The following is a 23313-nucleotide window of genomic DNA, read 5'->3' as shown; positions in this document are numbered from 1 at the left end:
TGATTCTCTGTAACAATTCGGCTAGCAATAATGGCGAGCCTATCAGCTAAGATCTTTGAGATGATTTTGAATGTGAAATTGCTCATAACAATCGGCCTATACTGTTCAATTGTCGAGGCACCAGGGACTTTGGGGATAAGTGCCATCAAGCTTGAATTCAGCCCACCAGAGATTTTCCCATGCTGAAAGAACCACTGAACCATTTTACACACGTCACTACCCACAATGCTCCAATAGGACTGAAAGAAATGACCGGTGAAGCCGTCAGGGCTAGGAGAGCTAGAAGGATCCATGGAAAAAACCGTATGACGGATGCAATCCTCATCAGGGCAGACAGTTAGAGAAGTGTTCTCAAAATCCGTCACAACCCGAGGAACCATATCAGAAACCAGAGACAAATCCACCGGATTCCCACCTGTGCTGGCGAACAGGTTATCATAGTAAGAGATAATATGATTAGAAATAATATTTGGGTCAGTGTGAGAAACCCCTTCAATTGTTAAGGCAGAAATTCCCATATACGATTTTCGCATCGCAGAGACACGTTGAAAGTAGCTTGTATTACGGTCACCCTCAACAAGCCACCGCACTCGGCTTTTTTCTTTCAAATATCTTTCTTGCTGAAGCAAGTGAAGGTCCAACTTCTCATGAGCGGCCAACTCACGTTCCTGAAGATTCAATGACCATCCAGCAGATTGAATAGTCTGCTGAATATCTGCAAGGGAGCTGCGCGCCTCATCAATGTTAGCATTGAAGTTACCAAAAATATTAATATTCCAATTTCTCAAAATAGTCCTCAGACCACATAACTTATGACACAACAAAGGAGCCGGCAGAAGAGCAGGGGCATGTCCATCCCAATGATTTTTTATTATCCCATAAAGCTCAGGATTACTAACCCACATTTTTTTGAAATCTGAACCGAGAAATCCTACCAGAAGTAGTCGAAAATTTGAACAGAAGGGGGTGGTGGTCCGAGTGATGACGCGTCATCCCCACACAGCATGAATTCCAAGTTTCCGCAAAATCAGCCGAAACTAAAGCCCTGTCAAGCCGAGAATTGACACGTGCCTCACCAGTTCTCCCATTACACCAAGTGAAGAAACAACCAGTAGAGGGAATATCCAGCCAATCCCCATCATCCACAAAATTCCTGAAGTCACGACAAGGTCTCGTAGCCGAAGGCCATCCTGTTTTCTCATGAGCCCCAAGGATTGCATTGAAGTCCCCAATTAACAACCATCTACCTTGTAAATTCAATTTGAGAGCATTTAGAGTCAAAAAGAGGTCAACACGTCTGTTTGCCCAAATACTGCCATACACAATTCCATAATAATGTTTAATGCCCTGCACATCCTGTTCCAAAACCACAAACTGTTCATGCTGAAGAATTACAGAGATTGCATCAGTCATAGCAATCCTTTGAAGAATCCAAAGAGTTGGTTTATCACGCAGATTAATGTTAAGCCCAAAATATACCTAAAATATCATTAATATTTATATCATTTTTATTACAAATTCATGTTATTTATATCTGTTTAGATTATTTTTACTCTCGAATATCTTTCTTTCTTGCAAGGTACCTAAATATTTGGTAAAATCCAAATAGGAACGAAAAAGGATCTAAAACAGAAGAAAAACCCTACAAAAGGAGTCAAAGACGACGTAAATCGAAAGCACCAAGTCGAGGACACGAACGAAAGCAAAGAAACGGAAAACTCACCAAGCCGCAACCGCGAATCCACCACCCGCGACCACGACACGTGTGGTTTAGCCATTTCTCCCCTTCGTCCAACGTTCAACTTAATGCTACGTCATTCCCGGCCGAGGATTCCTATCCTCGGTAAGTGCAGAAAATTTACCAAATGCGTTTAACACATGCTGAAAGTCCAAGAAACGCGTTCGTTCAAGTGGATAAAGACATCCTTTCACAACGGACACGACTCTTAACCAACGGATACATCACTTCAAACACAACCCTTCAACATCTATAAATAAAAATTTGATGTTGAGAAAAAAGGCAATGAAATGTTATAATATAGATATAGAATCAAAGCATAGAACTTATGTCTAAGTTCTAAGTAAAACATTTCGAGAGTTAGAAATTAGATTCTGTACAAAACAAGATGAGGTACACATATTGTTTATAGTTTAATTACAACTCAGTAGCGTTTAGACATTGTTCCAGTTTTAGTTTGCATCATGGTAGTGGCCGACCGAATCCCTATTACGAAGTTACAGCGAGAAGATTGAGTAGAGTGTTCGCCCCTGAGCCTGACAACCTCTTAGGAAACCCAAGGAAAGGAACCGATCAAGCCGTTCACTTACACGCCCTCGAAGAACTCGACGCTCCTTGTTCTCTGTAAACTTGTATCAATTTATATTTCATCTAATAAAGTCCGTTCTATTCGACAAATCGTTATGCAGCACTTATGGTAACCAATCCAATATAAGTGAGGCTGGTGTTTTCATTAATACGCAGTTGAATTCAAAATCATTACAAGGAAACTTTGTTGAACACTTAGGCAAATTATCATCTCGAAAGAGTTTTAGTTTGAGTAAGGGCAACTATCCCGAAAGGGTTTTGTCGCGTTCAAAGCCAATTAATTAGAGGTTCCGTCATTTATTTCATCATCATAATTGATACAAAGTTTAAGTTGTTTTCTTTGCTTAATGCAAACGAATAAATTCATTCGTTTTTCTAAAAAGTTCTAAATGTTCCTGTTTTGTAAAATTCACCCTTAAAATCAGAAGATCTTTCTAACAATCGATATATTCTAAATATAAAATCTTATTCCAGCATTTTCAAGTATTCAAAGTTCACAAACTCAATTAAACAATTTCCTAAATTCAATTAGACAAATTTCACTTTTCATTTACATTCAATAGTAAATCTAACAAGTTCGAAATTAACAGATTCAAAAATAAGTTTTTCGTTAAAAAACGTATCCCTGTGGGATCGATATTTTTATTACTACAAGCGAAACCGTGCACTTGCGGAAATCGCTCAACAAGTTTTTAGCGCCGTTGCCGGGGATACGCCAAAATTTTTGACAAAATTTTTATTTTTCGTATTTTATTTTCGAATCTAGGTTTACACATTATTTTTATACAATTTTTATATTTTATTTATTTTCAGTTATATAACATATTTGTTTTCAATTTTGTTTTGAAGGTAGTTTGGCTCGTGTAACAATTTCAAGTTCATGCGCAGTTCGCGAAGTTCGGGCACACCACTAGACCCTCTTGATCCAGAAATTGAAAGAACACTTAAGAAAAACAACAAAAACAACAAAAACAAACACAAAACACCCTTAAAAACCAAAGTAGTCCAGCCAGAAAATATGGCCGATCCACTGATACTTATGGATTATGCTAGGCCAGGAATGGCCGGTGTAACTAATAGTGTAGTTAGACCCCGTATAAACGCAAATCAATTTAAAATTAAGCCTGCTTTGCTTAATATGTTGCAAAACAACGTAACGTTTTATGGACTACCTAACGAAAACCCTAATGCACATTTGACAAATTTCTTAGAAATTTGTGATACTTTTAAAATTACTGATGTAACAGCCGAAGCAATCAAACTTCGCCTCTTTCCTTTCACTTTGAAGGATAAGGCAAAAATTTGGTTAACTTCTATGCCTGCTGCAACATTTGAAACTTGGGACCAATTAGCCCAAGCATTTTTATCAAAATATTTTCCTTTAGCAAAAACCGCAAGAGTCATCAAGGAGTTGACATCTTTTACCCAAAATAATAATGAAACTCTTTATGAAGCTTGGGAACGTTTTAAAGAACTTCAACGTTTATGCCCACACCACCAACTGTCAGATGCACTTTTAATGCAGACATTCTATAATGGATTAAATCCTACAACTAGAGGTTCATTAGATGCTATGTCTGGAGGGTTATTTATGAAGAAGACGTCCGCCCAAGCAAGAGAACTTTTGGAGAAAATGGCAATCAACAGCAGTATGTGGCCCGCAGAGTGTGGACACATACCAATGGCGAAACCATCATCCTCAGGTACATCATCGGTTAAAGGTATAATGAATCTTGATCCAGTTGCGATGTTACAAGCCCAATTTTCGGCCTTATCGCACAAAATTGATAAATTTATGGCACCATGCGATCCTAATGATCCAATCCAGAGAGACATTGATTACGAAGGTATGAATGAGTTAGAACAGGTAAACTTTGTCCAAGGACAAAACCAAACTACTAATCCTTATTCTAATACTTATAATCCTGGATGGAGAAATCATCCTAACTTTAATTGGAAAGATGGTAATAATAATAATAATGCAAATGCTAATCAATATCGTATAAATAATTATCAAAATCAAACAAGAGATACGATTAGCACTTTATCTTCAAAAATTGACAAATTTATAGATGCTATGAATGGAAAGGTAAGTAATCAAGATGATGGTTTTAAACGGATCGAAAGTAAATTCGATCAGCTTATCAAAAACCAATCATCTAGCATCCATAATTTGGAGGTTCAAATTGGACAGCTTGCTAAATCAATTCCATCCCGCAAAGAGGGAAGTCTTCCCAGCCAAACGGAAGAAAATCCGAAAGAGCATGTTAAGGCTATCACTCTTCGTTCAGGGAAAAACTACATAGGTCCGGAAATGCCCGGAAATTCAACTTTACCTGGAAATGATTTACCAAAATCCAAAAAAGATACTTTAAAACAAAAAGATACAAAAATTGACTCTAATCCGAAACCTTTTGTACCAAAACCACCTTTTCCACACAGGGTCCGAAATAAGGACCATGATAAACAACTTTGATCATTTTTAGACAAACTTAAAAATTTGCATATAAATTTAACATTCATGGATGCAATTACGCAAATTCCTAACTATGGAAAATTCTTGAAAGATTTAATTTCAAAAAAGATTAGTTGGGAAGGAATTTCATCCATTTCTCTTTCTGAAGATTGTAGTTCGATAGTATCAAGCAAATTACCTACTAAACTCAAAGATCCCGGATGCTTTACCATTCCGTGTACATTGGGAAATATGGAATTCCCAAGTTGTCTTTGCGATTTAGGAGCTAGTATAAACTTGATGCCATTGTCTATTTTTGAAAAATTAGGTTTAGAAGAAGACATCAAGCGTACCAATATGGTTTTGCAATTAGCGGATCAATCCACTAAAAGACCATATGGTATAATTGAGGACGTCTTAGTGAAAGTTGACAAATTTATTTTTCCTACTGATTTTGTCATCTTAGATTTTGCTTATGATGCTAATTGTCCGCTAATCTTTGGTAGACCGTTCATGAACACAGGACGTGCTCTAGTTGATGTGTCGGAAGGACAAGTACTTTTAAGAATAGGTGACGATAAGATCGAGTTCGATATGAATCAAGCGATGAAATATCCTATGGAGGATTTCGCTTGTATGAAACTTGATTTAATTGAAGAATGTGTTAATGACATTGTTCAAAGAAAAGAAATAATAGAACCTATAATGGGTGAAGAATTAGAAGATAAGGACCCAGAGCCTTTGATTCGAGAAGATGGACCAGTTCCGCCTTCAGTAATAGTTCCACCTAAATTAGAACTTAAAGAATTACCAAACCATTTGAGGTACAACAAAGAATATTGGGCTATTAAGGAACTTAACTTCGATTTACAACAAGCAGGTAAGCTTAAGTCCAGATGGACAGGACCATATTTAGTCGTCAAAACATTCGACTATGGTTCTTTGGAACTTGAAGAAACCAACGGTAATCGTTTTAAAGTTAACGGTAATCGATGTAAAATTTATTACGAAAATATTTCCGAAATAGGAACTAATTTCGTAACAAGATTTCCTGACATATAAATCATTTCATTTTTCTAATAGTTAGTTTTTATTATTTTTATTTTTATTTTTATTTTGTTTTGTTTTAAATTATATCATTTTATATTAGAATTTTAGATATATAAAAATATATTCAAGTCATGATTTTAATTACTTTTTAGGAATTTAATGAGAATTAGAAGAAATTTAGTGATTCTCAGTTGAGAATTTGAAATTCTCAGTTGAGAATTCAAATATATAGAATTCTTGAGAAGGTAGGAAAATTTCTGGACTTATAGAGAATTTAAAATTCTCAGTTGAGGATTTGGGGTATGACTAGTGGCTAGGAAAATTTCTGGACTTATAGAGGATTTGGGATTCTCAGTTGAGAATTCTGACTTCAATAGGTTTCAAATTGACAGGAAAATTTCTGAACTTACCGAGGATGAGGATTCTCGGTAGAGGATCAGAAATTAGGGGTTTTTGACAACTGATTTCCGCAAGGAAATCAGCGTGTCGCGACCGCGGGTCAGCATCCTCGGTCGCGACTCGGGGAATTTGTGCAGTAATTGACCCTTGTTCTTCAACTTTTCAGCAGACACAACTTTTCAGAAACGAATAGTTGCGTTTCTTCATTTTTAAAAGGTCTGTTTCATGCCTTTTCACCTCAAAATAACACCTCTTTTCATCCTAGGATTTTATAAATAGGTTCTAGAGGTTCAGTTTTCTGTCACTTTCTTTTTCATCTCTGTCAGAACAATTCTCTGATTTTCTTCCAATTTCCTCTACCCAGAAATTAAGTTCAGAACCTTTCTTCCTTACTCATTCCAAACATCATGACTTCCACAAACACTCATCCTAAGAAAGTTGTTGCTTCACGCACTAAAAATATAGATATATCAGAGCGTTATGGATGTAACTTTCCCATCTTCAATCATGATGAGGGAAGGCGCTTCTTGAGGCTTCGATACACATTCTTTGTCGGAATGTTATACATGGATGACTTTCTTAACGATCAGTTGGGAATCAAAGAAGATATGAGTCGCTACATGGAACGCTTAGGATGGACCAGATTTGTTGATATGAAGTTTCCTATAATTGGAGACTGGATATTAGAGTTTTTCTGTACGTTTTGTTTTGTTAACAAGCGTCGGGTGCGTCTTAGTTTCCGTCGGGATGGCAAAACTTTCACTTTTGGATATCCTGAATTGCATGCTTGGTTTGGTTTTCCCTTGAAGGATACTACCAAACGTCATCATGGAAGAGATATGACATCCACTGATATTTGGCGAATGCTCACCGGCATTTGGCCTTTCAACCCTAAACTTGCCTATAATAAGTCTTTTTATTCCAACTCTATGCTATATTTGCATAAGTTTCTGAGTCACAGCCTGTTCGGTCGCACGTTCAGTAGTGTCGTCCAAGAATCTGATCTTTATGTACTTGGAGATATATTTCAAGGCAACGTGGTTGATTCTTCAAAAATTCTGATGGAGGGTCTTGTTGCCGCATCTAGATCCAAGGCTAAGAAGGTTGGGTTCGAGAATATTATATGTGGAATAATACTAGGGACCAAGGGAAGTATTTCTGTTCCTTGGAGTGATGTTGAATCTTTCCCGATGCTAGACTATGAATTTTTAGAATACGAAGGTCTAGTGAAACGAGTTTTTCGATCGGGACCAAATTTTCTTTCTGCACCAGAACGTCAAGCCTTCGTGCAGATGAAAATAGACCGCTATAGGGCTAAGAAAATCCCGATTGAAAGGGACGAATTTTTAGCATAGCTTTTGTTTATTTTGTTTGTAAATATGTTGTACATATTTCTATTTCAATAAAACTTTCTCTTTTGCATTATATCTTGTTTTTGATTATATGGTTACACTAACATTAAAACTCAGTATTCTACACTTATGAATCTATTAAATGCAAACTTAATCCATTCATTACTAATTAAATGTTAATAACTAAGTTTCAATTCCTTAAATAAAGATTCATTTAACTTACATTAATAAATGAACATAAATGCTTCAATTAATTTGAGTTCCAAACCTTTCCTATTATTAATTTAACATTCGTTAATTAAAGCATTTTCATTTATTTTTCCCATTAATAAGGATAAACCTTTGGTTTTCCTTATCATTTAATGTTTTACATTTATGTTTTTAAGTACAGATAACATTTTCAAGGAGTTCAGGGTAGGATTTATCAAGAAATTACACAAATAGGAGTTACTATACAGAATTTGGGTGACCATAGGGTGATCCGCGGCCGAGAATGGTGCGATCCTCGGTAACTTCAGCAAAAATCCTTCCAAAATACAAAGGAAAATTGGCTGAAACATGCGATTCGCGGCCGCGATGCGCATCCTCGGTCGCGACACGCGTGATTCTGCAACACCTAGTCCGGATTTTTGGCCTATTTTTCCACCTTTTTCTATTCAACCTCTACCTATTCCTCTTCCTATTCCTACTCTACCTATTAATCTTCCTATTCAACCCTATATATACCTATTACTTACACAAACCTTACATCACCTCAAATTTTAACCAATCCCCTACTCTTACCTCTTCCCAATACCTTACTTTTACTCTTCCCAATTTCATCATTACCCTTTTCAATCACCTAACCCTTTCAACTTCAAGTCTCCATACAACACTTCTACTTCTTCTTCAACCTCAAGCTTTTATCTCTTTTCATCTTTTTCTCTAAACCCTAAACACCATAACCATGCCTAGAGCAAAGCGTGTTGGACACAAGCCGGCTGTCACTGAGGCTAATCGCCTAAGGATTAGTTGCGGGGCTTATTTCGACATTCATTCTGAGGAAGAAGTTGGACGTTTCAAGCACTTTTCAAACGCTAATCGTAAGTTTGTGGACATGCAGTTTCTTGACTTTGATTCGGTAAGGAAGTTGAACTTCACTACAAAAATTACTGCTTTTATTGAAACTTTGGGATGGGAAACTTTTGCTTCTATGCGTTTTCCCCAAATTCAAGAGTATGTGGTTGAGTTTTTGGTTACTTTGAAGTTGAACAAAAAGAGGACAGAAATTTCTTTTCGGAATAATGGTACTACCTATACCATAGATTATGAGGCTATGGGAAATATGTTTGGTTTCCCTACTAGTGATTTTTATGATAAGCCTCGGGATTTTGACAATAACTCTTTTTGGCAAACTCTTTCCGACCAAACTTCTTTTGACTCTAAAAACACTTCGAGCAAGTTGATTAAGGACAATTGTGTGTTCTTCTTTCACAAGTATTTGAGTTTTTCACTTTTTGGTCGTGTTGAGAGTTCAAAAATTCAAGTCCGGGATTTGTTTGTTTGGGATTGTTTGTTCAAGGGTTTAAGGGTTGATAGCATTGGAATGCTATTTGACAATTTGTATCGTGCTTCGAGGGCTCATACCACTCAAGTCCCTCTCGGTAATTTAATCACCGCTATTGTTTTGGGAGCACGGAATGAATTAGCAACTTATGATATGTCCACCTACCATGGATATGTTCCGGTTTTGGACATTGCGGCTCTTGAGCGGGCTCATTTATTGGTTTCTGCGGCTCCTCCCGTTTTTATTTCTTATGCTACCCGTATTGCACATCTTCGTGGCACTATGGGTGGAGATGCTTCTAGTTCCCAAAATGTAGGTACCGAAGAAGGAGGTGCGGAGGAAGGAGCGGAAGATGCACCACAAGCCCAAGCAACACAAGATAATGATCCGGTGGATTTAAGGAGAATTTTGAACCAAATCAATGCCAATAATCGACAAATGAATTTGAGAATTGATGATTTGGTGGAGAACAACATGGTGATGAACGACAACCTCAATACTTTGAGGCGTGCGCAAAGATCGACTCGGCACCGGATGCTTTCGTTTTTCCGCCGTCGAAATGTGGAAACTTCACCAACACCTCCGGCTTCCCCACCGCATGTTTAGGTTTTATCTTTCATTTTTTTTTATCCTATCTTGTTTTAATTTCAGTTTCGTCCATTTTTTATTTTCTTATGTTTCGTACAATTTCAATTTTAATTTAATTTTATGATGCATGTTTTCTTTGCTATATCTTTCATTTCTTTCCGTTTGTTTTATCTTCAATGTTTTATCTCCATTTTTGCACCAATGAGGACATGGTCCAATTTAAGTGTGGGAGAAGATATATACATATATCATTTTTATACAAACGAATGAATGAACGAATGTATGCAAATGAATGATTGAATGTATGCAACACTTGTTTGTTTTCAAAAATACAAAATGCAACGTATATTGCAACACTTTTAAGTGTATTGCAACAAATGAAAAAACTTAACATTTTTTATGAAATATCATTTTTACATTTATAAATTAATCATAAGTTAAAATTTTTATGATTATTTTTAGGTTATCATTATCGATAGAAATAAATATTTCTATATGGGTAATATTTTTCAAAATATTTTTCACAAATCTTCGACACTATTTTAAGTAAAAAAATTGTCTCGAGTGAATGTATTTAAGTAATAAATTCTTTATTTTCAATCTCTATTTTATAATCATGAAATTCATTATACAATAAATCTTATTTTAAATTTTCAATTAGGTTTATAGGCATTAAATTGAACTAACAATTTTTAGCTCGGTTTTGATTTTGTCTTACATTAACACCAATTGAAGTTTTTAAGGAAACTATAGCCATAATACATGTTGAATTTTAAGTCAATATAGGATGAATGTGCTAACTTTCTTTTTCCCAATTCATATTTATAATCAATAAATCGTATTCTTAACTTTTGGCCACGATTGAGACCAACCTTATCACAGTCGAGGTATGAAAGGGAAGAAATTAATAAGTAAAGCGTACTTTTGGCCACGGTTGCGACCACCCTTATCACAATCGAGGTATGAAAGGAACGTTTAAATAAGAAAAAATTAAGCGTGTTTAAAGTTTAAATTAACGATTGCGTCCACCCATGGCATGGTCGGTACCTCTTAAGCGAACACAAATCAAATGCATATAAAGTTACGATCGAGACCACCCTTATCACGGGCGTAACTAAGCAAATAAATTAAACTTTATACTCATATATAATAATTCAAGTTTGGGAAAGGAAATTTGGTGCTTTGAAATGCCTTGAGATGAAAAACTCAATAACATGCGTGCTTACATCGTCCCGAATACTTCAATTTAAACATTGAAATACAAGACGAATGATATATCGTATTTATACTAAGTAAGTTTGATATTTTGCGTATAAATTTGCCATGCGAAGTTAGTCTTTTCGGCTTAACTAATTTAAAAGGTAAACACAAAGATATATGTTTTATTTTCATAAAGAGATTAGTTAAGGAATAAATTCAGTGAAATTTTGCTCGGGACTAGCAAAAGATTAAGTGTGGAGATTTGTTAAGCCCAAAATATACCTAAAATATCATTAATATTTATATCATTTTTATTACAAATTCGTGTTATTTATATCTGTTTAGATTACTTTTACTCTCGAATATCTTTCTTTCTTGCAAGGTACCTAAATATTTGGTAAAATCCAAATAGGAACGAAAAAGGATCTAAAACAGAAGAAAAACCCTACAAAAGGAGTCAAAGACGACGTAAATCGAAAGCACCAAGTCGAGGACACAAACGAAAGCAAAGAAACGGAAAACTCACCAAGCCGCGACCGCGACACGCGTGGTTTAGCCATTTCTCCCCTTCGTCCAACGTTCAACTTAATGCTACGTCATTCACGGCCGAGGATTCCTATCCTCGGTAAGTGCAGAAAATTTACCAAATGCGTTTAACACATGCTGAAAGTCCAAGAAACGCGTTCGTTCAAGTGGATAAAAACGTCCTTTCACAACGGACACGACTCTTAACGAACGGATACATCACTTCAAACACAACCCTTCAACATCTATAAATAAAGAGTTGATGTTGAGAAAAAAGGCAATGAAATGTTATAATATAGATATAGAATCAGAGCATAGAACTTATGTCTAAGTTCTAAGTAAAACATTTCGAGAGTTAGAAATTAGATTCTGTACAAAACAAGATGAGGTACACATATTGATTATAGTTTAATTACAACTCAGTAGCGTTTAGACATTGTTTCAGTTTTAGTTTGCATCATGGTAGTGGCCGACCGAATCCCTATTACGAAGTTACAGCGAGAAGATTGAGTAGAGTGTTCGCCCCTGAGCCTGACAACCTCTTAGGAAACCCAAGGAAAGGAACCGATCAAGCCGTTCACTTGCACGCCCTCGAAGAACTCGATGCTCCTTGTTCTCTGTAAACTTGTATCAATTTATATTTCATCTAATAAAGTCCGTTCTATTCGACAAATCGTTATGCAGCACTTATGGTAACCAATCCAATATAAGTGAGGCTGGTGTTTTCATTAATACGCAGTTGAATTCAAAATCATTACAAGGAAACTTTATTGAACACTTAGGCAAATTATCATCTCGAAAGAGTTTTAATTGAGTAAGGGCAACTATCCCGAAAGGGTTTTATCGCGTTCAAAGCCAATTAATTAGAGGTTCCGTCATTTATTTCATCATCATAATTGATACAAAGTTTAAGTTGTTTTCTTTGGTTAATGCAAATGAATAAATTCATTCGTTTTTCTAAAAAGTTCTAAATGTTCCTGTTTTGTAAAATTCACCCTTAAAATCAGAAGATCTTTCTAATAATCGATATATTCTAAATATAAAATCTTATTCCAGCATTTTCAAGTATTCAAAGTTCACAAACTCAATTAAACAATTTCCTAAATTCAATTAGACAAATTTCACTTTTCATTTACATTCAATAATAAATCTAACAAGTTCGAAATTAACAGATTCAAAAATAAGTTTTTCGTTAAAAAACTTATCCCTGTGGGATCGATATTTTTATTACTACAAGCGAAACCGTGCACTTGCGGAAATCGCTCAACAATTAACAGAGATCAGTCTCATGCCAATGTTAGCCCAAAATGAAGGACGAATTGCCTCAAAATCAACCATTGGTTCTGCTAAGCAAAGAAGATCAGGTTTATGTTGCCTACATAAATCAGAAAGGTACCTCTGAGTGTTAGGGTTGAGGAGCCCCCTACAGTTCCAGAACAGAACTGTCATTCAAAACGAATAGGGGGTTTGATGGCCCGTTTCACCCGGGATTTCTCTGCCTCATGTTTGCCGCCTTTGCGTGCTTTAATTGACGTCACAGTGTGCCACATTTCATCTTCTTGCTCTGCCTGGTCTGCCCAGAAAAGAGTGGGAGAAATATTATTGTTGCTAGGAGAGTCAGGCCTCTCCACTTCATCAACCGGCTCTAATTGTCCCAAGGGGCTCCCAGCGAACACAACCTCTTTGTCAGTGCTGACCTTCTCAACATCAATTTTCTCAGCAAGGTCAAAAACAATTCTGGCCGTGGCAATTGCCACCGGGACAATTGCACGATTCTTATCAGGAGGAGAAGGTTTCTTAGTCGGCGGTTTTTGAAAAGATCGACTCTCCGGTGGTTTTTTATTTTTCCTGCAGTCATATGCCGAATGACCAATAGAAGAGCAAACTTTACAGAACTGAGGAAGCCTTTCATAAACCACTTCAATCCAGATGTTTTTCCCTTCTCTCTCAACTCCAAGCTTCGTCGGTAGTTCTCCTGCCAAATCCACATCCAACAGCAGTCTAGCAAAATGCCCAAAATCGCCCTCAAGGGTGGCTTTATCAAACCGAATCAATCCCCCAATCCTTGTTGTAATGTCCGAAAGAATTTGTCTATCCCAATATTCCCATGGAAGAGAGTAGAGGCGAACCTAAACCTGTGCATTAGTGGAACGTTCGGCATAAGGATCAAAATCTGGCACCCAAGGTTGAAGACGAAAAGTGCCCGGACGGGTATTCACAATCCCCTTGTTGACAACCATATCATGTGCTTCTTTGGAAGGCAAGATTACTTGAAAATATCCTTTACCAATCGCAATTAGCCTCCACTAAGCAGTGATTCCCCAAATTTTGGTTAAACTCGCCTTGAGGTCCGCCACTTTCCAAGGGGAATCCCCTTTAGATAGAACAAGTCTTCCGATAAGAGCGTGTGAGCAGAGAGCTAATCTCCTCTCATAGGCAGCTTGCGAAATCCGAATGGATTTCAGGCCTCCAATGTCAGTAACCGTAGTAGAGGACTGATGAACCTCAGGACTGCCTCGTTTAACAACAGAGGAGAAAGACGGCACGGGTTTGTCACCAGTAAGGGGCTGATGAGGCAGATCCGAAGCAAAACGGAGCTTAGGATTGAAGAGAACTTCGATACTAAGGAAATCATCCGGAGGAGGAGCCATGATCATAAAAGAGAGAGATAGATCTGGATCTAAAAGAGATAGATAGATCTGAGAGAGAGATAGATCTCAAAACTCTCCATCTTCATAAAAATTCTTCACCATGACAACAGATCTGAGAGAGAGAGAGAGAAGACAGATCTGAAAGACAGAAGATAAATCTAGAAGAGAGAGAAAGATCTAAAAAAGAGAGATAGATCTGAGAGAGAGAAGATAGATCTCAAAACTCTTCATCTTCATAAAAATTCTTCACCATGACAACAGATCTGAGAGAGAGAAAACAGATCTCTGTAGAAAGGTATTCTTTAAAAATGAGAGGAAGTAATGAAATTATAATTAAGAATAAATTTGTCATAGAACCGTTTTAACCAACAGCTCAAACTAGTAGTTAAAACTCAATCATTTCCGACATACCAACAGCTCAAACTGATAGTTAAGAGACATCTCCACACGCAAAGGCCTTTTAGGATTGCTGGGACTCGAACCCTCGACCGTTTGGCATAAAAGACTTTGTTATCATGTTATGGAACCAATTGAATTAAAAGCTCAAGTTGATATTTAAGGCTCAATCATATATCTTGTATTAATCTCAGTTCTCATGGAAAGGATTAAGAGCTAAAAACTATGGTAAATTATTAAAAGCACACAGTTCTCCATGTCAAATGGAGGACATTCCATATATATTTTGATACATGTAACATGGATCCATGCATATTATAAGAGGTCTCATTATTTTAATTATTACGTGGGATCATAATACACGTATCCAAATCCTCTGAGTAACATGGAAGACCCGATACTTAATATAAGAACTCGAAAACTATAATAACAACAAAGAAGAAGGTCGAAAAAAGGGTGCTTGCTTGCTGGCTATACCTACTTCAATTGGTTTCCCAATTTGTTGTTTATTTATTTTGTCCTGACCAAAAAAATATTATTTTTTTTATAAATCATTTAATATAATATTAATTTTGAGATGCGAGCAATAAACTAAATGTCAGTTTACAATTAAGTGGATTTAGATATGGTGCATTTGGCCTTCTTTTCGTCAAGTCAATTTGCTTAATCATACTATATTATATAAATTAATTATTGTATTTGTATGGTTGATCATTAATTAATTAATGGATTGGAGACATGACGTCACCCTGTTTTGAAGACATGACGAAATTAGTAACACTGCCCTAGATTTCACTCTAATTAACAATTAATTAACTTATAATCTCTCCTTTATACTATACTACTAGTGATTATTTATTTATTTATTTACACTTTATTCAATGATTTAACATGGACGTATAAAACAAAATATTCAAGTTGTGGAGCGAACCAATGCTGTGACAAGAAAATAAACTCGTGTTAATTTTTCATTACGTGTAATGTTCAATTGATTAATTATTACTCCTAATTCACCTTAAGACAAGAGGTACTTTAATAAAAGGAAAAGACTGCCTCACATTTATTAATTTAATACTAACATATTGTCTTTATAGTTGTATTATATGTGACTTATAATTTGAAACTCTTTGGGTTGAACATGTATCAATAGATGCAAGTGGGAATTGGGCATTGAAAATTACATGTTGGAAAATTTTAGATGAGTAAAAGGTAGTAGTATATAATTTAGAAGAAATATTAATCTATTACCTTCAAATTTGGGTTAAATGTAGTGTTACTCATATATATATGTATATTTTTACAAGGTCCAAAGATTTTCTAAAATGGTGGAAGCTTCCTAGATTCAAACAAGTGATATCGGAGTTAATGGTTTGATTTGAGATGAGTATGATGCAGTTTGTGATGCTTACATGCTTGACTTTAGGGTGTGTATCAGTTCGTTTAAATTGTATATCGAACCGAACCAATTGAATTTGGTTTTTTAACATTTCGGTTCGATATTGGTTTTAATTTTAGTGTATTTCTGTATTTGGTTTCCCGAATCATTTCGGGACTAAGGCTTTGTTGTTGTTGTTCGGTATTCGGTTCGGTTTGAAAAAAATGTAAAAAAACCGAAACAGATCAAATTACACATATTTTACATTATTATTATTATTATTATTATTTGATTTTAAAAGTTTAATTTTGAAAGTATTTTAACTTTTGTTGTTGTTAAGATAAATTTAATGAAAGCACCCCGACTTACTTGTTATTCAAAACTTGTATATCTACAGAAAAATGGTTAAAACCTAAACCTAGCCGTCAAGAAATTCTCATCTTCTTCGTTCAAGTTTTGAGGTTTTCTTTCGGCTGTTAGCCGGAAGATAAGTACCTTCAATGTTTTGTTTTACTTTTTCTTTATAAAATAATTTTCTGATTGATCTACTGATTGATCTACTATCTAATAAAATAATTTTTCTTTATTAAATAATTTTCTTATGTATGGTTTGAGACAACATTAGTTAATCTCTTTAACTACGCAATCATTTTATTCTATTCATAAGATACCGAATGCTTGTTTAGGAAGAAGTTAGTTTCTTTACCCTAGTTGATATTACAGACACGTATAAAGACATAGAGAGACGTATACCTTCTGATGGGACTACCAAAATTTAACATATACTAAACCATATATTTTGGAACAACTATTCTAATGATTTGGCACGTCTTCCATTAATCCACATGTCCAAGTAGTTATCATCTATCATTATCTTTGATCCGAACATATTCATCGATTCCTGTGGCACGGTGTTTTATATCCATATCTCCACAATATTGTATACCAATCAGAGAATAGCACAATTTTCATGTGAATGAATTTGCAAATTAGGTTGGAGAGGTATATGTAAATTCAGATAAAGGGTACGTAGTAGAGTTCAGAGTTTAGGTTTTAAAGTTTAGAGAGAGAAAGGATAGTAATAGAGAGAGAAAGGTGGGCCAAGAGGGGAGTGGGCCTCATGTGACTGCATGCGGCCTGAAATTTAAAACAATGCAGCTTTCTTACTACCTAAACAAATCAAAATCCTTGTCTGCTTTTCTTTTATTTTATGTTGGTTGGTTCGCTAGGGCAGGGGGGCTGGTCCGTACGGGTTTAATTTAATTAATTAAAAAAATTAATTAACAGTCAAAACCCTAATCCGTGTCTTAAATAAATATGATTAATTAATAGGAGGAAAAGTCCAAAAGGGAATAATAATAGAAAAGATAATGAAAAATATTAGTTAGTAATGTAATGTAAAAATGTTAGGTTAGGACAGAAGAAGATAGGATGATGAAAATGACAAGCTCACATGAGCCCAACCAGATAACACATGAGGTCCCCACGTATAAACTTTGATCTACCCATTACATTTTTAATTTTATACATTTTTTCTGCATTAAATATCTACTCAATATTTCACAACTTTCCTTTTTTCTTTCTATATTATGTTTTTTCCCATAAAAAATAGATAATTAGTAAAACAACCCATGTTGAAATAAAAAATCATGTTTGACTTTATTCATATAGTTATTATTACACATGTTTATAAACTCGTTGGTTCGTTCGATCTGCGCAAATTCGCCTCATATATATATTTAAAAATTGATCTAGTCCGATCAGATCCAGTCTGAATCCGCACAAACATATACATAATGGATTAGATTTGAGATTTTTCTAACCTGTTGTTATATTATACAAGTTTTTATATATGTTTTTATTATCTTTATTTGATTCTTATTATTTTATTAAATATTTTTTAATTAGATAAAATTGTTTTGTTGCATTTATTAAATTTTTAATTTGTTATATTTTATTATTCATATTTATAATTTCAATTTTAATTTAAATTAATTTTTTAATATAAATATATATAAATAACGTGGGTTGTGCTAGATTTGGAAATCAATTTTGTTACTTGTCTAAACTATTCCAAACTCAATGTAAATATTATGTTGATTCAATTGTATTTCGATTAGGTTTACTCTGACCTAGCTTATGAATATGTCTAGCTATTAGCATACTATCAAGTCGATGTGTTACACTAGTGAGTGTTTTCTAGGTTCTTCATTTAATAGTTCATTTTTACTGTTTTACTTAAAATGGTAGATGGAAAAGTGTTTAGTTAAAATTAAAAAATATTTATAGTTAGCTATTTTGAAAGAAAACAGTTAATATATATTTATTGTTACCATCACCAACAAACAACTAATAGCAATAATAAATATTAACACTTGAATAAAAAAACGCTCCAAATAATTAAGACTAATAATATATTGGTTAGAGTATAGATCTATTTGACTCCTATTCATATTTATTGTTTGTTGTGATAGCTAGTTGTTTTACCAATAAAGTTAGATGATTTTCTTTTCAAAACATCTATAGTCAGTAGTTGTTGTCAATTCTAATCAAACATTCATATTCTAATTTTTGAAATGACAAAACAAAAAATAACAACGAAAAGAAGAATCAAATAAACACTCATTTTCGTAAGTAAAGTCTTTTTAAATTATAATAATGAAATATATATATATATATATATTGTTTATGTTATTAAAAATGTATTTTTGTATGTATAATTTATCTAATGGTTGAGGTTTCTTTATCAATATTTAGATGAATTATGTTTCCATTAAAGTTTTATAAGTAAATTGAAATTCTCAATATTAATGTTATATCATTCGAGTTCGGGTTTGGATTGTCCAAAAGTTCAACCTAGTTAGGATATTCCAGACTATTTGTCATGTTTTCCACTTTTAATTTAAAAATAAATAAATTAAACTTCTAGTGTAAGCGATATAAACCCTAACTATTGAAGTGAACTTCAATTATTTTAAATATATATATTTTTTTTATTCGTAAGGATATCCATTGCCGACAGCAGTAACTATTCTTTTTCATAGATGGTTTCAGCTCTAAGGGTAGGACTGCTGTAAAGATGCAAACCATCTACGAAAGGAAATGATCAGTGCGGCCAGCGGTGCATATCCTTATGAACCAATATATATATATATATATATTTTCTTTTAAATTAATTGAAGTTAATATTCTTTAACCACTTGAATGTGTCCATGATTCATTAATAAAATAAAAATAAAAATAAAAAAACATTTGAGTAGATATAAGAAGTGGAGGAAGCTGCAGTATCTTGTGTTGTTGTTGATGGTCGGGTCAAAGAAGAAACCACCGCCGACTCCTCTCATTGTCTCCTCACACCTTTACCTAACGAACCACCTCCTCCTCCGTCTTCATCTTCATCATCTTCCTCATCTTCTCTAACATTAATCCCAAACCCTAAAATGACTTAATTCCCCCAATTAATGCCTTCCTGAAGAACATGGAATTCGCATCCGAATTAGAAGAAAACATCACTAAATCTAAGCTCCCATTCTCATACTCATCTTCATCTTCTTCACCATCGTCTTCTTCCTCCCTCCATAAACCCAATCTCATATCTTTATCCCAAATCTACGACAATCACCAGATGGGTTCATGGTTAGGCACCAAATACGACCCTCACCACCACCAAGACCTCAATTCCGATTCACCCAAGTTTATGGACGAAGAAGAAGAAGAACAACGCCTCACCGGAGAAGAAGAAGCTTCTGCTGCTGCTGCGGCGGCGATTCAGATAGAGAAGGAACACATGTTTGATAAAGTAGTGACTCCAAGTGATGTAGGAAAGCTAAATCGGCTTGTGATCCCAAAACAGCACGCAGAAAAATACTTCCCATTGGATTCAACAATCAACGAGAAAGGTCTTCTTCTAAATTTCGAGGATAGAACCGCTAAAGTTTGGAGATTTCGTTACTCTTACTGGAATAGCAGCCAAAGCTATGTCATGACTAAAGGATGGAGCCGTTTTGTTAAAGATAAGAAGCTTGACGCCGGAGATATTGTCTCTTTTCAACGCGGAATTGGGGATTCCGGTAAGGATAATCTTTACATTGATTGGAGGCGCCGTCCTGATACAGCCGATCATAATCAACACCGCCACCACCACCACCACCACCACCACCACCAGCAGAATCAACATCATTACTTGTCATCAATCCCATGGAGCCCTCTTCTGATGAGGCCACCGGCGGCGATGGGTATGAATTTACAAAGGGAGCATCTTTTTAGGGGAAATGATCAGAATGGAGGGAATTATGGGTACAATTGTTCGAATTCGGGGACAATTGTGTACATGAGATCGTCGGCAGCAGCACCACCACCACAAATGGTGCAATTTCAAGGAGGAGGAAGGGTTATGGAGCCGACGATGGTTTATGAATCGGTGCCGGTGGTTCAAGGAAAAGCGGCGGCGAAGAGGCTGAGATTATTTGGGGTTAACATGGATTGTCCAATAAATAATACCGATTCCGATGATCATCAAGTGCAGTTGAAGCTTTTTACCGGTACTCCGATTCAACCTTCTTCAAAATTCATTCACAAAGGGAAGTCATCATCATCATCCATGTCTTTTGATTTAGACATTTAAACATGAATTCAATTATCAGTTTCTTATGTCAACAACAATATATTCATATCTTCATCATTATATATATATATAATTAATTCTTCTTCTTCTTTCAATCTGATTAAATTGGGTGTTCTAAGTATTTCTTTTTCCCCCAAAATGTATGATGATGATCCTATCCTACTACAGAGTGGTAACTAACTTTCCTGATCCTGACTGAGGAAGAGAAGTGAAATCGAAGTTTGTTTTTACTTTGATTAGGTTGTTGTTCTTGTCGCTGCTGTGTTGGGCATATTTACAGGTTTTGCAGACATCTCTCAGAGCTTTTAAAGGTATCATCTTTACTTCTTTTTTACTTCAGTTTTCCCCCTTTTTTGTAGATGTTGCTAATTAGGGTTAATTGAAACTAATAATCTAGATTAATTTATAAACTAAGTATGGAGAAAAGAGAAGTTTGTTTTGCCTTCTTTTCACCATTAATTACATGGCCTGGTCCCGGAAACTGCTTGCTGTTCATAATTTTTATTAATTTATTGAACACCACCTATAAAATTTCTCACTTTATTGCAAGATTTTCTTTTTTTGTTTTCATGGTGTGATCACTATTATTATATAGTTTTAAGACTTTTTTTTTTCTCAGTCAAATTCCAGTTTTTAATCAACAGATGTAGCAAAATTTCTTGACCTTATGTCTGTATATTCTATCTTTTGATTAAGGAAAAGTATTCTGAGAAGCTTAATCATTTTAATTTTGATTTCTACTGTTTTATTTTAATACATTATTATTTTTTGGTCCTATTAAGTTTATGTTTGCGAAACTAGTTAGTGGTAAACGTCTAATTCGGTTAAAATAAAGTGTGTTACTCATTTTATGTATCTGAAATGTATTAGATATGTTTTTACATTTTTTTATAATTATATTACACAAATATAAAACTATTTTCAAACAGTTAAAAATATAAATTTGGAAACAAGTTAAGTTTATGTTTGTGAAACTAGTTGGTTGTGAACGTCTAATCCGGTTAAAAAAGTGTGTTACTAATTTTATGTGTCTGAAAATGTATTATATATGTTTTTACATTTTTTTATAGTTATATTACACAAATATAAAACTATTTTCAAACAGTTAAAAATGCAAATTTGGAAAACGATGAAATGAATGTGCCTTTGTTAACTGAATTTTATGTTTAAAGTTACGAGACAATCCTCCTCTTTTGAGGTATTTTTTGAGATGAGTTAGGTCTTTGTTGTACTAGAGCATTTTAGATCATATGGTCAAGGTTCGAATTTAGAGGTGACAATTTCGATGTCAAAATCGTGTTTCTCATATATATGTTTCATATGATTATCTACGATACAAAAGCTAGAAAAATGGTTTTTTTGTGTCAATCGTATCATGTCAGTCGGATTGTCTCTGTAAATTGTGCTTTCGTGTCAGAAATTATCACCCATATTATTGATGAAATTTTAACACGTGATAGGATGTGCATGTGTTGTATACACTTCAAGGCTAAGGGCATTTGCGTTAGGCGTGTCAAAGATAATAATAATAATAAAAGATTCTTGAATCTTAATTACCAGCTTCCACTTTTGTTCAAACAGTTCGTTAATAAATCGTAACAGAACTCAAAGTGTGCTAGGTGCGTTGTTTACCAAGCACTCTTTACTATGATGGTGTGTTCGAGAAGGGAATTGATTTTTCTAATTATCAAAGGCTTAATATGACCACATACATATAGTTGGTTTTGAAAATCTGTCACACACCTGTAGTTGACTCATTCGGACCTCCTGTATACAAAATCGTTGATCCATCATCATCTTTGACAGATGAGGTGACATGTGCATGCTATAAAAAAATGCATGAGTTCGTTTTGTATGCCACTTGATCTGTTAAAAATGACAAATCAACAATTTTGTATGAAGGATGTCCGAATGAGCCAACGATAGGTTATGTGATATGTTTTTAAAACCAACTATATGTTTGTGATAGGTTCTTAAAGCCAACTATAAGTGTGTGATATGTTATTTTAAAGGTTAAAACTGCAATAAATAAAACCTAACAAATTTAAAAATTGTAAATATACTTTAATTCAAAATCAAAATGATGAAGGTTTCAATTTTTTTTTTTGTCTTTCTTTAATTAATGAGTCCAAACATCTAATAAATTTCTAATCACATTTTTAGCATTTGGTTAGGCACATTTGTGAGTATTCATTTCCCATTAAACTCTTCACTTCATCCTCTTTTAAAAAAAAAAATTGTTTTGGATAAATAATTACATTATAAATTACAATGCTGAATTTAGTATTACACTTTTGTCCTAATTAACAACATATATTTATGCAATTCTTATCAATATTTTAGTTACATTAATTAGCTTTTTAAATAGTAGGTATTTGATATAGAAACCCTCATGACAGTATTCTTAAGGATTCCAAAAATTGAGATATTTATAGAAGGAATAATTAGATAGCTATACATCTAAATTTCTCATAAATTAATGTATATATGGGTCGTTAATTAATGTATATATATTATTATAGGAATATACATCGATTCTGGGATTCCATAAGTGAAGTCACAATCCATCTAATTAATTATCTGATATTGATACATTTTTTTTTCCCAATTTGAAAGATCTTTCCTACTTTTCGTGAATTGCAAATAATGCAAAAAATGAGATTTTAATTTAAGTCTTTCATATTTTTATTTTATTTAGGAATATTTGACCCTTAATATAAGTTTTACTAATGAAATGATCCTTTTTCTAAACATGACACATATCTGTAAATAAATTATTGCCTAATGTTTTTCATATTGTGAATGTGAAAATTAATGATTTTGTGA

The 23313-nt window shown here is 34.3% G+C and overlaps 1 protein-coding gene and 1 non-coding gene across 2 annotated transcripts; one reads left to right on the top strand and one right to left on the bottom strand.

Annotated features, from left to right (window-relative positions):
* Positions 1–3722: 3722 nt before the first annotated feature.
* LOC136216098 (small nucleolar RNA R71) lies at positions 3723–3829 on the bottom strand. The gene has a single exon (XR_010683090.1). It is a non-coding gene; the product is annotated as a small nucleolar RNA R71 (small nucleolar RNA).
* Positions 3830–19121: 15292 nt separating this feature from the next.
* Positions 19122–20582, top strand: LOC136210897 (B3 domain-containing transcription factor NGA1-like). Its single transcript, XM_066002344.1, has one exon. It carries the CDS (start codon positions 19342–19344, stop codon positions 20485–20487), a length of 1146 nt encoding a protein of 381 aa, XP_065858416.1. The 5' UTR covers positions 19122–19341; the 3' UTR covers positions 20488–20582.
* Positions 20583–23313: the final 2731 nt, after the last annotated feature.

The sequence above is a fragment of the Euphorbia lathyris genome, chromosome 1 (assembly GCF_963576675.1).
Source record: "Euphorbia lathyris chromosome 1, ddEupLath1.1, whole genome shotgun sequence".
Lineage (NCBI taxonomy): Eukaryota > Viridiplantae > Streptophyta > Magnoliopsida > Malpighiales > Euphorbiaceae > Euphorbia > Euphorbia lathyris.
Note: the sequence above shows the minus strand (reverse complement) of the source record. Positions and strands in the feature narration are given on the sequence as shown.